Source organism: Zalophus californianus, chromosome 14 (assembly GCF_009762305.2).
Source record: "Zalophus californianus isolate mZalCal1 chromosome 14, mZalCal1.pri.v2, whole genome shotgun sequence".
Taxonomy (NCBI): Eukaryota; Metazoa; Chordata; class Mammalia; order Carnivora; family Otariidae; genus Zalophus; species Zalophus californianus.
Genome location: NC_045608.1, coordinates 8755455 through 8773699, shown reverse-complemented (window position 1 = coordinate 8773699; position 18245 = coordinate 8755455). Strand labels below are relative to the sequence as shown.

The 18245-nt window shown below is 47.7% G+C and overlaps 1 protein-coding gene across 5 annotated transcripts in view; it reads right to left on the bottom strand.

Annotated features, from left to right (window-relative positions):
• Positions 1 to 17060, bottom strand: part of CCDC63 (coiled-coil domain containing 63) — a 48027-nt gene extending 30967 nt beyond the window's left edge. For 4 of the 5 annotated variants that reach the window (XM_027576612.1, XM_027576610.1, XM_027576611.1 and 1 more), the window contains exons 1-5: positions 16944 to 17060; positions 12880 to 12969; positions 12335 to 12504; positions 9527 to 9716; positions 3316 to 3435 (exon numbers count right to left, since the gene is read on the bottom strand). In XM_027576612.1, coding sequence (XP_027432413.1) covers positions 3316 to 3435; positions 9527 to 9716; positions 12335 to 12504; positions 12880 to 12888 — 489 coding nt within the window. In that variant the 5' untranslated portion in view covers positions 12889 to 12969; positions 16944 to 17060. The remainder of the gene's footprint in view (positions 1 to 3315; positions 3436 to 9526; positions 9717 to 12334; positions 12505 to 12879; positions 12970 to 16943) is intronic. The other variant, XM_027576613.1, reaches the window with a different exon arrangement.
• Positions 17061 to 18245: the final 1185 nt, after the last annotated feature.

Below are 18245 nucleotides of genomic sequence, written 5' to 3'. Positions count from 1 at the left end.
CGCAGGTCCACAGCACAGCGGCTGAAGTGCTGGGTGAGAGGCTTGAGTAGGTCACTCACCAAAGGGCTAAGTGGTCTTGTGCAAGGTTCTTCCCCCCACCCCCCAGCCCCTGGATTTTAAATGTCTCAAGCTCTTTTATACCTAACTTCCAGTTTTTAGCAATGGCAGGGGAGAGAGGAAAAGGTAAACAGGAAAAAACACCATAAGGAAACAATCAGCCAAATCCAGAAGGTAGAACTTTCTGTATCACATTCCTTGAAGACTCAGACTCTTCAACAGGTTGATGGCCGGGAAAAGTTGTAGAACACTGTTTTGGGACTGGATGATTCTTTGTGGTGGGGAGTTGTCCTGTGCTTTGGGGTGTTAATGAAGAAATCCCTGCTTTCTACCTACTGAATGCCAGCAGCACAGCCCCCAACCCAGCTGTGACAACCAAAAATGTCTCTTTTTGGAGACAATGTCCCTTTGGGGGCAAAATCATCTCTGCTTGAGAACCACTGCTGTCGACTAAAGAAATTTAAGAGACCTAACCATCAGGTAGAAACTTGATTGGCTCCAACTTTACAAAGACACTTTGGGGCCAGCCAGAGAAATTTTAATGTGGGCAATGTTAAGGAAATGGTATTAATTTTGTAAGGTGTGATATGATTTGGTGGCAATGAAAGAAAATGTTTGATTTTTAGAGATGCAAATAGAAGTATTTAGGGGTGAAATAGCAAGATGTCTGTAATTTACCTTAAAATACTTCAGGGGAAAGAAGGGTGAAACAAATATAGTAAAATGTTACCAATTATTAAATCTAAGTGATAGGTATGTGGGTGTTCATTATTTTATTCCCTCCACCTTTCTGCACATCTTAATAAATTTATCTTAATAAAAAAAGTTTTTTATGCAAAGTGCTCCCATAGACACTGAAAAGAAACAATGACAGAAAATATTCCCAATGGATATAAGGCAGATTTGATCAGAGGTTTTCAAAGCATGTTCTAAGAAACTTTAGGTTTCTGCAAGGCTGAGAAGGGGGAAAGCAAGGGAGACCACCAGGATGCAAAATTTAAGAAGGTACTCACTCTCCCAGAGTCAACCCTGCATTTCCATGAGCCTAAGAGCGAGTGCCTCCTTCAGTTTTGCATCCTGGGCTCTTTACTTGCCTCACCCTAGTCCTGGCCCTGGGTTCCTCTGTAGGATGTGTCAGTGGCCACCACACAAGGGAAGGAAATCCAGGAACAGAGTCATTCTTATTCTTTCTGGGCCTTCCACTTACCCTTAAGAAGATATTGGTTATCAGTCATTTGTACTTTAGTGTGAATTGTACTCCAGGACTGTTGACATGCTACCCATCCTCTAATTGTGGGATAAAAATGGGAGGACTTTCAGGCCCCACTGAGTAAGTGGAGGAGGCTTTAGGGTCATGGGGTATTCTGGGACCCTGAAATAACCTTTAGAGATAGCTACCTAATTTACTAAAAGGCACAGCCAGACCTGGTCAGGGAAGAAGGGAAAGGGGACCCATTTGAGAAGTAAAGAAGCAGCACTCCTCTCAGAAATGAAAGAGGGGACATTACTATAGACCTTACAGAAATAAAAAGAATTATAAGGCAATGTACTAAGAAAACTGTAAAACGACAAATTAGGATAACTTAGATGAAATGGACAAATTCCTAGAAAGCAACAAACTACCGAATTGACTCAGGAAGAAATAGAAACTCTGAATAGATCTATTATAAAAAAGCAGACCTCTATAGACAAGTCATCATTAAATCATGCATGCGTTCATTCATTCATTCATTCATTCAATCAACAGATGTTTGCCAAGTACCTACTCCAAGCCTCACACTGTGCTGGGCATTAATGATTCTTAACCAAGGGAGCTTCAGTTTCACTGGGGTTGTTAATAGTGCAGATGCCTGGGTCTAAGCCTTACAGGTTCGAATTCAAAACCAGTGAGTCTAAAGAATTACAGATTCTGACTCAAAACCAGGAATCTGCATTTTAACACACATCCTAGACCTTCTGAGGCATGGGTGCAAATCACTGTGTGTAGATATTAAGGACACTGCCCTGCCTTCAGTCCACTTCCAGGTTACTGGGGAGACAGAGATCAGATCCAATTGACTTCAACCATCCCTGATTAAAGCCTGGGGGTCAGAGTTTGGGGGAAGCTAAGAGCTTTGTATAGTGAGGCACTGACAGGCTTCCCTCCAAATCAATTCACTTGCCCTCTCTCCTGGCTTATGTTGTGGGAACTGTAATTTCACAAGTCAGACTGGAACGTGTTTGTATGTGCTCAGCATTCTTTCTTCCTTTCTTTTTGCTTTTTACCACTCCTTCTCAGCTCTCAGTCCACATTGTTGGATAGGGCTGTCCTCTCTTGACTTGGGGGAGGGGGGAGTAATCCAAGGGTAGTCATGTGACTCAAGTCCATGTATTCCATTCTTCTGAGCACAGTGACTGGTTGAGGGATGGGCACTTGTCCCGAGACGGCCCAATGGGAACCCTCCCTGGGACTTGTGATTGAACTCTTAGAAAAGAGATAGTCCTTTTCTGCTGGTGTTTGTTCACACTGGGGGCAGCCCAAGAATGAAGCTATTTCCACCCAAAGGAGAGATGGACAGAGAAAGTAACCTCAAGACATGTTTGGAGCACCTGGATCCAGCTATGCCTGAAGGTGGATACTGAATTTTTTGCCCCTGATTTTTTCAGTTCTATGGCCAATCTATTCTCTTTTTTGTGTAAGTCAGTTTGTAATTTAGAGAATCCTCCTTAATGCAAAAGGTCACTATAAATTGAAAGTGATTAGGAAACACCACTTTTCTCTTTATCAAGTTATACATGTCTATGCTGAATATTTCCTAGAGACAATATCAACAACAACCAAAAAGCACTAGGTCTAATAGAGGCGTGAGCAGATCGCAATGGGGGAAGAAGGTCTCACTAATTCTGCTTGCCGAAGGGTAATATTTGAGCTGCTTCTTAAAAATAAGCAAGAGTTTTTAAGTCAAGGCACTAAAAATAGGCATCCCAGGAGGGGTGGGGGATTGGAATAGAGGGGGTGGGGGCAAGAGCATGGTGCATAAAGTGCAGAGAGCAAGAAGGCGAAAGGCACCTTGGGTAACAATGGAACAGAGTGGGTGGAGCAGGGTGGGTGGTAAGTCTAAAAGGCTGCCTGGCTTATGTGAACACCACTGGTTCACCTTCTCCTGAGTCAACGAACAAGATGCGTAGGTTCTGCTAAAGGCTCCATAGACATCATTCTCTACTCTGAGCAAGAGAAGGCAGAGCTGTTTGCAAAGCTGCAGAGAACCCCTTACGTACAAGATTCAAACGGGCTTCCAGAACATGGATCTGCTTCTGCAGTTTCCGGGGGTCATTGGCTTCCTGTATCTTTGTGAAGATCTGTTTTTGGTTTATAATTTTTTTTTCCATCTGAACAATCTGGAAAAAAAGAAAGGAGAGAGAGAGAGAGAGAACCCCCAGCTGTGTTAAATTAATATCTGTACAGGTACAAATTTTACAGTTCACTAACGTAAGCGTGCTAAAATAAAAACTGCAATGTTCTTTCTTTTCCTATCAATAGAATTTTATTTTATTTATTTTTTTTAAGATTTTATTTATTTATTTGACAGAGACAGACACGGCGAGAGCAGGAACACAAGCAGCGGGAGTGGGAGAGGGAGAAGCGGGCTTCCCCCCGAGGAGGGAGCCCCATGTGGGACTCGATCCCAGGACCCTGGGATCATGACCTGAGCCGAAGGCAGACGCTTAACGACTGAGCCACCCAGGTGCCCTATCAATAGAATTTTAATTTCTTTCTTGAATGCATGCTCAACTCAACTTAATCTTAGCCAGTTTGGGGTAAAATGAGGCAATTTAGAGGTTTTGCTTTATCTGTGCTTGTGAATTTCACTCACCTTTTGGTTCAAGCTTCTTTTGGTTGGGTTTCACATCACCTGTGGCCAAAAGCATTCCTAACACACCATGCACTTAGGATAATTGATTCTGACTTCAAATAAGTGAAATACACTCTTGCCATGGCTGGCAGGAAAGAATTTGGGTGTTTCTTCCTACCCTGGTAGCTCCAGCCAAGTTCTCCAAACCCAAACACACCCACCATCACCTTCTCAGAGAACTCATTCTATAGTTTTTCATACAAGTACCAGTGGATCAGGTCATTTCCTCACACCGCCAACAGTGTGCGTAACCAACCCGCCATATGGCTTCAGCCCACACCCAGGCAGACATCCATCCAACCTGCCCAATAGTTAGCCCCATCTCGAAGCAGCTGGCTAGTGCTAAATCCTAGCAGGTTCTAGAGAAGTTTATAGAACTATTACCTGAAGACAAGTGCCTGTAAAGACTGGTGAGTGCCAGGTCCTAATGTGTCAGAGGTACCTTATCTTCTTAGGATTTGGGGTGAGACTAAGCTCTGAGGCTTTGTTTTGGAACCCTGGTGGGTGAAGGGTGGGGGCACTGTCATTTTAAGCAATTTGATATGTCCCTGTTTGTCTGGAGGTAGTAGCTTGAATTCACAGTCTGAAGCCCAGCTCCTGTTCTGGAATGGAGAAGTTCCACATGAGGCAGGTTAAATGCTTGGTGTAATGAAATATAAAGTTTGTCAGCTACATGGAGGTTGCTTCCAGCTGGGAGCAAGGCACCCCTGTGCTGAGCTTGGGCTGATGAATTCTGGGAGCAGTCTCCTCTGGGGTCCTGTGTTAGCATCCCTGAGATTTAGTTTCCTTTGTTTATCCCCAAACCTCCAGGAAGTCTATACAGCACAGTCTCAGCTATGACCATGGAACACTGAGAGAAAAATCTATACTAGAGTTTGCAAACTATGGCCAAGCAGGTGACATAAAAGAGTAAAGTGGATGCACTATAAGACAATACAGGATGGTAGAGAGTATAGAAAACTAGAGGACACACACCCTGCCTTAAGGGGCAGCAGCTTATATGATGCGACTACAAATTATAGAAAGTGCAACTAAACAGAGGCTTTTTAAAGATTTATTTATTTATTTTAGAGAGAGTGCATGCGTGAGTTGGGGGGAGGGGAAGAGGGAGAAAGAATCCTAAGCAGACTCCCCCCTGAGCACAGAGCCCTCTGAGGGGTTCAATCTCACAACCCTGAGATCATGACCTGAGCTGCAAGAGTCAGATGCTTAACCAGCTGAGCTACCCAGGTGCCCCATGGCTTAAACAAATTATGGTTTATCTTTCTGTCCATAAAGGTTGCTGGCTTAAAGTTCAGTAACTCAGGGAAATAAATACAAGATCTCTATAATTCACCTGGCCTTTCCCTGATGGTCAAAAAATGGCTACCACAGCACCAGCCTTCACAGTCATGTTCCAGGAAGGAAGGAAGAAGAAGCAATATGGGTAAAGGGGTGGAACCTAAATCTGAAGGCAAAACTTTCCCAGATACCCCCAACAAACGTCCCCTTAAATTTTATTGTCCCCCCTTAGCTGCAAGGCAGGATGGGAAACATAGCTCTTCAGGAGTCTGTTAGGAAGAAGTAGAGAGTGGCTAAATAGCTCTTGTGTCACCACAACACTATTTAGGTACAGTTGCCCCGTGGAAAATCAGGCCCAATGTTGCCAGATCTTTCAGTCTTTTTTTTTTTTTTTTTTTGAAGAGAAGCCAGATACCCACTTTTTTTTTCATGAAATTTCTCAATTTTTCACATGTTAACACTAATTAAGATAAATTTTAAACACTGAACAGGCCAAAGCCTTCATGTTGTCAGGCTTAATCTGTCCTGAAGATCACCAATTTGGTCTATACCCATATTTTAAGGTCTTGAACAAGGAACCACAGTAGACTGGTGAAAGATGGCTTAGGCAGCAAGAGATGCCAAGCAGAAGACAGAAGAGTGGTCCAGAGCCAGGTAGCTGGAAAAGGGGACAACAACCACAACTGTGGGGGACATGGTGGGTGGCTGACCGCCCCAACACCCATCCCACCCCAGAAGACTGATCCAAACCAACCATGGCAACTTTACCCCCTTTGCCTATGATTTATTCATCAGGGATGGGCTGGACTAAACCACTTGGGGCCTCTGAATTCAGAAGGTGTGATTGCTAGAGAAGCTTCTAGAAAAAGTTTCATTTCCTAAAAAAGCGTCCTAAGAAGAGACAGTCTGTCTCTTCATTTCCCTTTGCCAGTGATTGGCCTAGAAGTAGATAAATGCTCTAGCCCTAGCCAATGAGGGAAAACCAGCTAGAGAGATTTTGTGAAACAGTCTCTCCCCCATAAGAGAGGCTATCATGTAAGAACCAGCCCCTCATCCCTTCTTCATGTCACTGAATGTGATGATGTGAGAAGCTACACCAGCTAAGCTTTGGCAGCCATCTTGAGACCATGAGGGGAGGGCCAACCAAGAGGATCAGAGAGAAAAAGACCAACCTATCATTGCAGAGCTACTAAAAAATCCCTGGGATGACCTTTTTCCAGATGGACATCTTACTCTGTGAGAAAGACAAACTTCTATCCTTCCAGCCACTTCTAGTCAAGAATTGCTTTACCTACAGCCCAATCTATCCTCATTGGTACATCAAGCAAGATGGCAGCTCAGATGATCAGGCATCAAGGGAACCGCTGGGTCTCACACAATCTCATAAGGCACGTGAAGACTGTGTATGAGTGATATCAGCAGCCAGGCTTTGGATCAAGTCAAGTCAGGTCCCTGTTCTACTCGGTTCTCCTGTGCTATGCACAGGCAGCCCCTCAACACAACCTCATTTCAGCCTCTCTAGACTGCAGCGTTTCCTCGTGCCCGCCCCTGAGTTGACCCAGAGACCTCAGGTTCCAGCTCCTTGACAAAGGAAGGTGTATGTCAGCACTTCCCTTTTGCTCCTGTGATTAAATTCAGCCTCCTAGTCCCTTTGGCACCTTTGTGTCAGATGTTGTTCTTGTGACGCGGAGAGTAATCAGGCCTCTGCCCGACAGGAGACACAGCCAAGGCTGCGCCCACCGAGGAGTGCATCGCCTACGTGAGGTGCTCTCTTCAGCATAAAGGCACAGGCTTATTTGCTTTTTGAGGTCAGGCAGGGCCCGGTGAGGTCCCTGCCTCCAGTGACCTCTTGCAAGGGAGCAGCTCTGGACTTTGTGTGGTGGGCACAGCCGCAGGGGATTCTGGGACCTGCCCACCCTGGGATGGAACTGGGCAAAGAAAGTTTCTGTACAGGGCAGTGAGTGCCATATTCTTTTGAGGATCCCAAAGTAGTTGGGACACCTGGGTGGCTCCGTCGGTTAAGTGTCTGCCTTCGGCTCAGGTCATGATCCCGGGGTTCTGGGATCAAGCCCCGCATTGGGCTCCTTGCTCCGCGGGGAGTCTGCTTCTCCCTCTGCCTGCCGCTTCCTCTGCTTGTGTTCTCTCTCTCTCGGACAAATAAGTAAATAAAATCCTTTTTAAAAAGTAGCTTGCCTTTTCCTACTGTTTCTGAGGACACACATCCCCATTTTTTTCTTCAATTTTCTGCTTTCTTCACTGTTATTGCCTTTCTCATTCATTCATATACTCATTCATCAATAATTATTAAACACCTGCTCTGTGCCAGACAACTAAGGGTATGAAGGCAATCAAGGCAGTATGATGGTCCCCGACCTCAACACTAGGGCTGGAAACGAGCTACAAAGCACAGTTAGTCCTGGGAAAAGGGAGAGGTAAGGTATTTTGGACACAGACAGCAGGGGCATCTGGAGAGGAAATGAAGGGACAACCATCCGGCAGAAACAGCATTTGGGCTGAGACCTGAAGGATGAATAGGAGCTCCCCAGGCAGAGAAGATGGGGAAGGGCAATCCAGGCAGAGGGAACAGCAGGTGCAAAGGCCTGCAAGTGAGAGACAGCACTATGGGTTCATGAAAGTGGCCAGTGTGGACGGAACACAAAGGAGGGGGCGCAGGAGAGAAGTTGGGAGAGGCAGGAGGGACACAAGGCAGCAGAGCTAACAAACCACATTGGGGAGTTTGGCCCTCATCTCTAGGAACAATAGGAAATTACTGAAGGGTTTGAAGCAGAGGAAAGATGGAATGAGATTTCCAGATTCTTTCAGTCAGTAAATATTTACTGAGGACCTCCTATGTGCCAGGCACTGGGACAGGCACAGGATGGGTAGAGAGGGCACCAAAACAGACATGGTCCTTGCCCTCCTAGAGGTGACAGGCTATGGACAGATGATACCTGTGTTAAAGTATAATTACCACGAGGAGAAGTGCTATGAGGGAAGTGCCATGGGGTGTCATGAAAGGAGTTAAGGGAGTGTGCTGAGATCTGGTTTCCCCCCTGAGGTTCACTCTCCACTCTGTTCCACGCACCCTGCTCTGGGTCCCATGAGGCTGACCCGGAAGGAGCCCATGAGGACTCCCTTGCACTGGGAGCCCGTGGGTGAGAAGACAGAGGTTGGGGTATCTATTCCCCCTGGTTTGCTCTCTGTCTTCAGGTTCCAGAGTGTCTGCCCTGCCCACTGCGGCTAACCCTACAGTGCTTCAATGTTCCTACTCTGTGCTCACACCCTTGTAAATAGAGCCTCATAAAACTCTTCTCAAAAGTACCTTACTGAGTGTACTATTTGTTTTTGGCCAGGAACCTAATTAATGCAAGGGGGATATACTTTAAACAGGAGAAAAGGTATAGAAAAGGCCTCCCTGAGAAAGTCACATTTATGCTGAGCCATAAAGGGCAAGAAGCAGAGATCAAGGGAACATGTGCAAAGGCCCTGAGGTAAGAACAGTTTTCACATATTTGAAAAAAAAGAAGTCTTCTGCAGCTCGCTGAGAGGAGTTGAGGAAGGAATGACATCGGTTGAGGACAGAGGGGCAGGCAGGGGCTAGATCATGCAGGGCCTCTCAAGCCATAGTAAGGGATAGGACCATTAACACTGTTCAGCAAATGTCTCTAGCTCTTTGCCTTCTGGATACATGCACTTCCTAGACACTTTTGTGGATGGATAGAGTTGACTATTTGGGGGATGGGCAGTTGGGGTATATATGGATTTGGTAGACAGTTTTGAGCCTCTGGGTCATGGACAGAAGTGATGTGCCACATCCAGGCTGCAGCATTCAATTGCCAGTGTGAGACTTTCCAGAACTCTCTTTGTCTCTGTCACAACACCTGGCAATATTCAAGATGGTGGATACCCCATCAGCCTGGTCTCAGGATGAGAAGATAGAAGAGCCCACAGCCAATCCATGAGAGACATAGCATGAATGGGGAAGAAACCTTTATTGTTTTAAACCACTGAGTGGTGAGCAGGGATGTTACTTTAGCATGATCTAACCTCTCCCGACTGGCACAGTAAGGGTTTGGGAATTTACTCTAAGTGGAGTGGGGAAGTGCTGGGAAACACAGTGGAGGAATGGCCTGGGAGAGTAGGGGTCACAAGGTGGCAGAGTAAACACAGTCACCTTTAGAATATGGGGTGTCAGATCTGGCCTATGGTGTCATGGGTACCCCCCTCCCCCCATTCCACCCCACCTCCTTCCCTTGCCCTGCGCTCCAGTTAACCCTCTAAGGGAAGGACCACACCTTCTCATCCAGTTCTGCCAACAGCACTTTCATTGACTTAATCAGGGCCTCATAGTCGTCCTTGGTCTGCCGCAGGAAACACAGCTCCATGTAGTTCTTCTCATTCAGATCCAAGTTCTTCGAGGACTTGATGAGACCCAAAAGCAGAGTGATCTCTTCCTGCTCTCCCTGCAGGGCCTTGATTTCCTTGCTGTGGGAAAAGCAGCGCGTGATTAGCCCTGAACCGCCGAGTTTACCTTGCTCTGCCGCTCCAGGCTCCTTAGCGCTTGCAAGGAGACACAGAGAGGTACCACCCACCCCGGCAGGTGGCTGGGGCGGGGCGGGGTGGGGGGTGGTCTAGCTCCGGAACTCTGACCGCCTGCAACTCCACGGCTCCGTCCCCTCGCTAGGGGGCCTTTTCTTCCTAGGGAACAATTTGCAGCCGTGCCTGTCAAAACCCATTACCTAGACGGGGGGGGGGGGGCAGGTCCTCTCTTTTGCCAGCAGTTCACGGGCATCTGTCTGATTTTGCTGACTTTCTTTCCAGACTTTACAGCCAATTATCTCTGGTAATGAGAGGCAAGCCCATCAGGCAGGCATTTTCAATTTCGCATCAACACAGAGATGCGCAGTAACCTCCAACCTCCCCCAGTTTCCCTACGCAGGGTGCTAATGATTTATTAAATCAGCTGACAGGAGTCTCCTCTCCATCCCTCTTCCTACTCTGGAGAGGAGAGGGGTCGGAGTGTGGACAAACAGGGCTTTTGAAAAGAAAAAAGGCTCAGGAGACGGCAACTGAACAACGGGAAATGGCGCAGAGGCCGAGTTTCTGGCAAAGTCTGGGCACCCAACGCCCTGGGCAGTGCAGTCTGCAGACTCCATATCCTTTGGCAGCTTGGAGAAATGCAGAAGCTCAGGCCCCAACCCGGGACCTATTGAATCAGAATCTGCTTTGTGACAAGATCCTCAAGTCACGCATATGCACATTTTTTTAAAGATTTTATTTATTTATTTGAGTGAGGGGGAGAGAGAGAGCACAGAGGGAGAAGGAGAAGGAGACTCCCTGCTGAACAGGGAGCTCAATTTAGGGCCAGATCCCAGGACCCTGAGATCATGACCTGAGCCAAAGGCAGATGCTTAACCGACTGAGGCCCCCAGGTGCCCATGTCCAGTAGAATTTCTGTAATTATGGGAATGTTCTCTATCTACTGTACGATAGCATCCACCAGGCACCAAGACTATTGAGCACTTGAAATGTGGCTAGTGCAACTGAAGAACTGAAATTGTAATGTTCTTTCATCAGCTACAAATGTAAATAGCCCCATGTGGGAGTGCACCCCTAATTCTAGAGCTACTTGTCTTCTAAACCTGGCAGCTGGGACCTTTCTCCCCCTCTTAAGCCACTCTTGGGAGGGGGTCTTTGTTAGGGTGGAGAGAAAAAAAGAGCACAAGAGTCCACCAAAGTTGGGAGTTCAGAGGACTCAGTAAAAGCAAAAGGAAGGTTTGTCTGTCTCATCAGCAGGGCTGGGACTGGGAGTGAGGTGCTCCCAACTCTAAGGAGGCCCTCACTCTCAGGGGGTACAGGTGCAGGACAAGCACTGAGGAAAAAGTGTCTCCTTAAATATTGAATGCTAGGCACCTCACTCAGCTCATCTCAGTCCTGGCCCCTGTTTACAAGTGTTTCACTTGAAGAATCTGAGATCTCCACTTTTCCACCCCCTCCCCTTCAGGTCCATCACGGTGAAACCAGATCAAATGGACTGGGGTAAAAGTAGGATGAAGGGTAAGATTCAAGAAAAACTGTCAGAGACCCACCAGGAAGGAGGCTTTTCCTGATGCCCACCAGAGGTAGGCTCTGAATCAGGGCTGCCAGGTACAGATGTGCAGGTTGTGGACTGCACTGTCCAAGGGAGCTCTGTCTGCTTGAAAAGCAATAATTGATTTCTTGACTTACTATACTTTCCCAGGAGACGCTTCATCTTGGTCGAACAAAATCCCTACGTGATGACAGTGTTTCCAACAGATGGCAGTAAAGTGTCTTGAGAAAGGGTGCTTTTTCTAATTCACACGAAGATCCCATATGGACTGTCTGTGTTAAATCCACAGAAACTCTGAACCGTCCCGATTCCCCTATCCTCTGAATTTCACATAATATCCAACAGTAAGATTTTCTTTCTAAGAATGGGCAGTTTCTGCCTGTATAAACGTTATGGAGGTAGCTAAGGAATTACATTCCTTTGGAGGGAATCTAAGGATATTTGTTTATTCAACCCCAGGGAACACTTTTCTATTGTCTAAAAAAGCTATCCACATCATAATTTCTAGGACAACCCAATTGCAAATATTTGATCTTGCAGATCCCATAAGGACGTATAGCAGGAAACATATTTTGGGATAGCCACAGCCTGGTGATTTCCCCTCCTCTGGGAACTCCCCCAACCGGGTTGCTAGAACCCTGCGTGTGACACTCAAGAGCCGTTTTGGATCCTAAGGCTCCGTCCCCGCCCCCTGGCCACAGCTGATTGGACCAGGACCAGGATTAGACACCTGACCCAAGCTAAGCCAATCAGATTCCCCCTTTCCTGGGCGTTTGGGATTGGAATTGATTCATGGGGGCCTCTTGGTGTGGTGCTCCCCCTTGGAGTCCTGGTGACAGCCTGGATTCTGAGAATAAATATCCCCGGCTACTGAAGCTATCCCACCTAGGTACCCAGTATGGGTTTAGAATGGGGTCCCTGCTCAGAGGCCACATAAGAAGGCACACCGCATGAAACCAAATCCAAAGTTTTCTCCAAGTTCACTCAGTATAATACTCTGACCATGGCTTACTGCTGGTTCGAGATCTTCTGCTCGGAGCGGAAGTTAAAGGACTTCCGACTCTCAACCATCTTCCTGAACTGCTGCCTCAGCTTCCGAAGCTCAGCCTCAGCCAGCTGCTCTTTGACCTTCTCCGAAAGTTCCTGGATGGTTTCGGAGCTTTTTCTCCTGTGCTTCTTTGACTGGGTGAGATACGGGGAGGCATTGAGCAACGGGTTAGGTGACCAGAGAAGCCTACATTTCAGCTCAAGGGCAGAGGTCAGGAAAGTGTCTAGGGGCAGGGCTAGAGGTGGAAGAACACCCTTGGGTGATGTCAACTGCTTATCTGTTACATGGAAAACCTGCTCTGTGTTGCCAGGGTAGAGAGGATGCTGGGCCTCATTATTTCATACTGAAAGGCGGCCTTGCTGTGTGACCTTGGGTGAATCACTTAACGTTTCTGAGCCTCCAGTCTCTCATCTATAAAATGGGTGCATATAGATTTGTTGTCAGGATTAGATGAGCTAATATGTGCCTAGCCCACAGTAAGCGTTCCATACACAGGAGCTAATACCTACCATCGGCATCTTGAAGGAATTGTGTTTCGCTATGCTCAGACACCAGGGAGGTCAAAGCCAGTGAGTGCTCTTCTCTCTCTCTGCAATGTCCTGTCCACAGCGGCAAAAGGAAGACAATGTGTGAGCCACCCGGCTGGCAGTGTGGGGCCCAGAGGCACCTTCTCCCTTACCTCCCCCCCCTTCAGTCCCTTCCTCCTCCCACCACTTTGGCGCATGTGGAGGACACGGCAGATGGCTGCCCGGGTGTGAGAAGAGCCTTCTTCTTCTTCTTCTTTTTTTTTTTTTAATAAGCAATGTTTGCCTGAAAACTGTTCCTCTCACAATTTATTATTAGGAGCCAGGCAGATGGTTTGGCACGTTGGTTACCCTCCTGCCTCCTGTGTTCCCAAAGAAGAGGGGGCAAATGGCATCAGGGCGATGTGTCCTCTGATGGGGTTAAAATGCAATTAGTCCAACCTCAGCTTCAGCTAAGGCTAGAACACACACATACAGCTGCCTTTTAAAGCAGGAGCCACTGGTACCAAGAGGCACTTCATCAAGTCATAACTTGAACTTCATCTGGCCTACATATTCAGAGGAGAAGATGACAATGTTAACCCTACAAGACCCAGAGGGCTGTGAGATCCACTGCACCCAGACTCCCAGACTTCAAGGGCTAGAATCCTAAAGCAGAAACTTCTAGTTTTGCCACCCATTGAGGGGTCCTGCAGTCCAGTGGTTTAAAGTATTAGTTGTGCCGTGGAGCCTGTATTTTATTTATTTATTTGACAGAGAAAGAGACAGCGAGAGAGGGAGCACAAGCAGGGGGCGTGGGAGAGGGAGAAGCAGGCTTCCCGCGGAGCAGGGAGCCCGACGTGGGGCTCGATCCCAGGACCGTGGGACCACGACCTGAACCGAAGGCAGACGCTTAACGATTGAGCCACCCAGGCGCCCCTAAATAAAATCTTTAAAAAAAATAAAGTATTAGTTGTGTGAATCATCAGATCTCGACAAATTTCCTCCTCCTCCACTTACTAACCTTGGGCAAGTCATTTCCGTTCTCTGGGCCTCATTTCCTCCTCTGGAAAATAGGAGAAGTTCTAGAAGGCACCTCACAGGTTGGGAAGCCTTAAGGCACCTCACTGAGCCTGGCACATAGTAAGTGCTCAGTAAACAGGGGCTAGTATGATATGGTATTGTATGGGTTGTTTCATCTGATGAAGGTCCAGGCTAAGAACCGTTTGTGAAGGCTGGAGGAGTGTGCAGCATTCCTCTAACTCCCGGTCACAACATCTGGATTTGTTTTGGGAAACCACCCAGTTATGTTTTTCTCCCTGGGACTGACCCCACCCCTCCTTATCAGATCGGAGCATGTGATTCTGGAAGGGCCAATCAGAGTGCCAGATCCCTAGCTGATCTGCATAATTCCACCCCCCACAACCCTCTCCCCTCCAACTCCTGCCAGTGTGATCATGTCAGAGATGGGAACGTAACCCTGACTTGTCCCAGCAGAGTGAATAGTGGGGTTTAGTCTTGAACACTCAGAAGAGAGGGACTTCGTTTCCTGCTGCTCTTGAGCCTACCGAATGAGGTAGGGAGTGGCTGGCAACCTTCTTGCCTCTGCAGGGAGCCTGAGAATAAAGCTAACATGGAGAAGACAAAATGGTGAGAGACTGAAACTTGGGGACATCATCCAAACCCCTGGACTTAACCAAGCCTGAAGATACCTCTGGGTCATGTCCAGTCACATGAATCAACATATTCTCTCTTTTTTTTTAAGATTTTATTTATGTATTTGAGAGAAAGAATGAGAGAGAGAGCACATGAGAGGGAGGAGGGTCAGAGGGAGAAGCAGACTCCCTGCCGAGCAGGGAGCCCGATGTGGGACTCGATTCCGGGACTCCAGCATCATGACCTGAGCCGAAGGCAGTCGCTTAACCAACTGAGCCACCCATGCACCCCGCAACATATTCTCTCAAAACAATCTGAGAGGAGTTTTCTATCATTTGTAACCAAATGAGTTTTCATGCCCGAAGTGCTTAGATCCATTTAGCACACACACTAAGCCCCTACTGAGTGCTAAACATTTTAGGGAACGCAGTGGTAAGTCAGCCTTCAAGGTGGTATGAATTCTGTCCAGGGTAAAATTGTGGAAAAGAAGGAGGTAAATTTTAACTTGGGTTTTGAAGGATGAATAGGAGTTCAACAAGCAGGGAAGAAAAGTGGGTAGAATTCTGGGTAGAGAGAACTGCCTGGGCAAAGGCTGAGAGGCAAGTGGATGAAAGGAGCATTCAGAGAATGGTGTGTGATCTAGTGTAGGTGGCAGCATCCAGTGGGAAGTGAATAGCAAAGAAGTCTGGATGTTCCTTAAAAGCAAGAAAGCAGTAAGATCAGTGTGTAAGAGAGCTCAAGGTGGGGGTACAGGCTGTAGCAGGATTTACTTGACTGATAAGGTTTAGGCAAAAGATACTCACTTTGGGACCTCTTTCTACTCGAGAGTTTTATGCAGCTCTAATTTCATATTGCCCAGGAGCTTTTCTATGTTCAAGAGCTCTTCTGGACTTCCGTGGATCTGTGATATACCTTATACCTTTCTAAAAGCAGGACTCAAGTAAACCTGACAATCACTGACGGTGTGATTCTACCTCTCTGAGCCTTAGTCTCCTCATCTGTAGAATGGGGATACTCACACCCACCTCTTAGCATAAACTAATGTTTATAAAGCTCTTAGCACACTGCCTAGCACATAACAGGTGTTTGATGAATGTACATTGTTTGTGAATCAGGATTGTCAAGTATCAGTTTATCTTGCCCTTGAGTTATGGTTGTGTTTTGTGTTTTTCCCCAGGAGGTGGAGGCACCATCAGCTTCCCACATTTTTGCTGATACCCACTCACACACACAGAGCCAGTCTCCCCCTGGGCTCTCTCCAGCTTCCAGACACCAACATAGGCCTGTCTCTGTCTGTGCCCATGGGGCTGGGCTCATTCTGTTCCCTACAGAGAGATTCACCCCCATTCTCACAGCTGGGCCTTCAGAGCCCCACCAGTATCCTGGCCCCTGGCTCACCACCTTCTCATTCCAGGGTTTCAAACTTGATGCCTACGGGCAGGCTCAACCTACCTTCCGTCCTGTTTATGAATCAGTGTTTTAAAATGTGAATGTCGGCAGTGTACTGACTGTCCTGGCTACAGACTTCCCTGCTCCCTAGTACCTACCTAACTCCTCTCTCCAATTCCCACATTCCCTGCAACTGCCTGGAGCTAGCAGGAATTTGAGTTTGCAATTCCAGAGCGGAAACTCAAAGCCTGCCCTCAGGCACATGCCCTCCGGTGCCCTGGGGCTCCGTCCCTCCGCTACAGTATCTCTATAGTCTGGGGCATAGGATAAGCTCTTAGCAAATAGTGTTTGAATGAATGAAGAGATCACCTTTACCAACTAACATTTAATTAGCTAGGGTAGGAAGGCAGGTTCCTCCTCTGCGGCTGAATGTTCACAATCTGCCATTAAAGGAAAAGCCAGACTCACGACTACGTGGATTATAAAATGCCAGGTCTGAGAGAGGAGCCTGTAAAACCTGAACCAAGGCTGCCTAACCTCGTAGTACGTTAAAGATATGCTTGGGGTGCTAGCCAAGTAGGGGTACAGAAACACAAAAAAAATATTTTTTAAAGATGGGATCTTTTGGGGGCGCCTGAGTGGCTCAGTTGGTTAAGCGACTGCCTTCGACTGAGGTCATGATCCTGGGGTCTTGGGATCGAGCCCCACATCCGGCTCCCTGCTCCGCGGGAAGCCTGCTTCTCCCTCTCCCGCTCCCCCTGCTTGTTTTCCCTCTCTCGCTGTCTCTCTCTGTCAATGAAATGAATAAATAAAATCATTTATTAAAATGGGATCTCTTGGGGTGAAATGGAAGTTTCTTGGACTTTCTTGAAGTTATTTTACACATTGTAATTTATTTGTGTTTAATTGAGGGGGCTTACGATATTTTCCAGGTTTAGGGCCTCTTAAAGGAAATGGGCGAGGGGCCGCCACCAGCAGGGGGAGCTGTGGAGCAGCAAGCGCGGCCGTCAGGGCGTGAAACTTACCCGGGGCACTCAGCCCCCGCGGCGGGTCCGACCGCCGCTGCGGGTCCGACGACGGCACCAAGACCAGGGCTTGCTGCGCGGCCCCGCTGCACCCACCCCCAGCCCCGCGTCTGGGAGTTCTCGGACCCCTGGAACGGGCGCCTTTGTGACCTGCACAGACGGGCGTTCTCCCCTGGAAGGCGCTGGAAGAAGACCCAAGCGAAGGCGAGAACGCGGAGGGTGGGGGAGCGACACCACTCTCAGCGGCCCCTTCCCGGAGTAGCGCCCCTCACGATACTCAGTAACAGCCCCTCACAGCGCCACTCAGCTGCCACCTCAGGTGCTCCCACATCGCTGGCATCTGCATTCACGCTCTCCTCACTCGGGCTCTCACAGCCCCGCATCCCTACCGCAGCCACGCTGGGTACACCCTCGACACGCACTAAAAAGGACCCATTTCTTCCTGCTCTGCAAAACAAGAGAGAAACAATTTAAGACAAAAAAGAACTTCACCAGTGCGGGGGAACTGGCCTGTCATTTTTCTTCAGGAGGACCCACACCCACCCTCTGTGAGCATGACACAGGGAACCCTGGCCTGACCCAGGTCACCAGTGACTCCTGGCATGAGCATTTGTTACAGGCCGAATGCAGTCTGGTAGTTTAAAGATAAACATTTTTCAAACACAAGCTGACCACTTCTTGTGGGGCTAAATTCAAGAAGCAGCCACATTGCTCAAGAAAAGGTTGGGGGTACTGGTTTCCTAGGGTAATCTTGATTCCATGTGATTTCTACCTTCCCTGCTAGGCCCTGGAATAATTGTAGCTCAGCCACACTAAGATCTCCATTCTCTTATCCCTAAACTCTCGGGACAGGATGTGTTTTAGAACTTACCATATTTTTGGTTTCAGAAAGATAATAAGGTGCACAAGGAAACATGTTGTCCCTGATGTTGCTGGCAGCCACGCTGTAACCATGAGGAAAGTTAGTGCAATGGTATATCATGTATGGGGTTTGGGCAACACGTCATAACCAGACACATTAACATTTCTGCAAGGAAACATGAATATTCATGCCAGGTAGAATAAAGATTTTGAGCAGCCTCGTGTCAGGCCTTGATGATTCACATGAAGTGTTTTGGGGCGTGTTCCCATCCTCATTTTACAGATGAGGAAACAGGCTTGAAGAAACAGAATGACTGTTGCAGTAAGTGGAGAAGCCAGGATTGGAATCCAGGACTGTCTGTCTCGGGGGCAACCCTGAGTGAAACCCCAGCCCCACACCCTAGCAGCTCTTCTGGAAGCAAAGAGCTACCATCTCTTTGG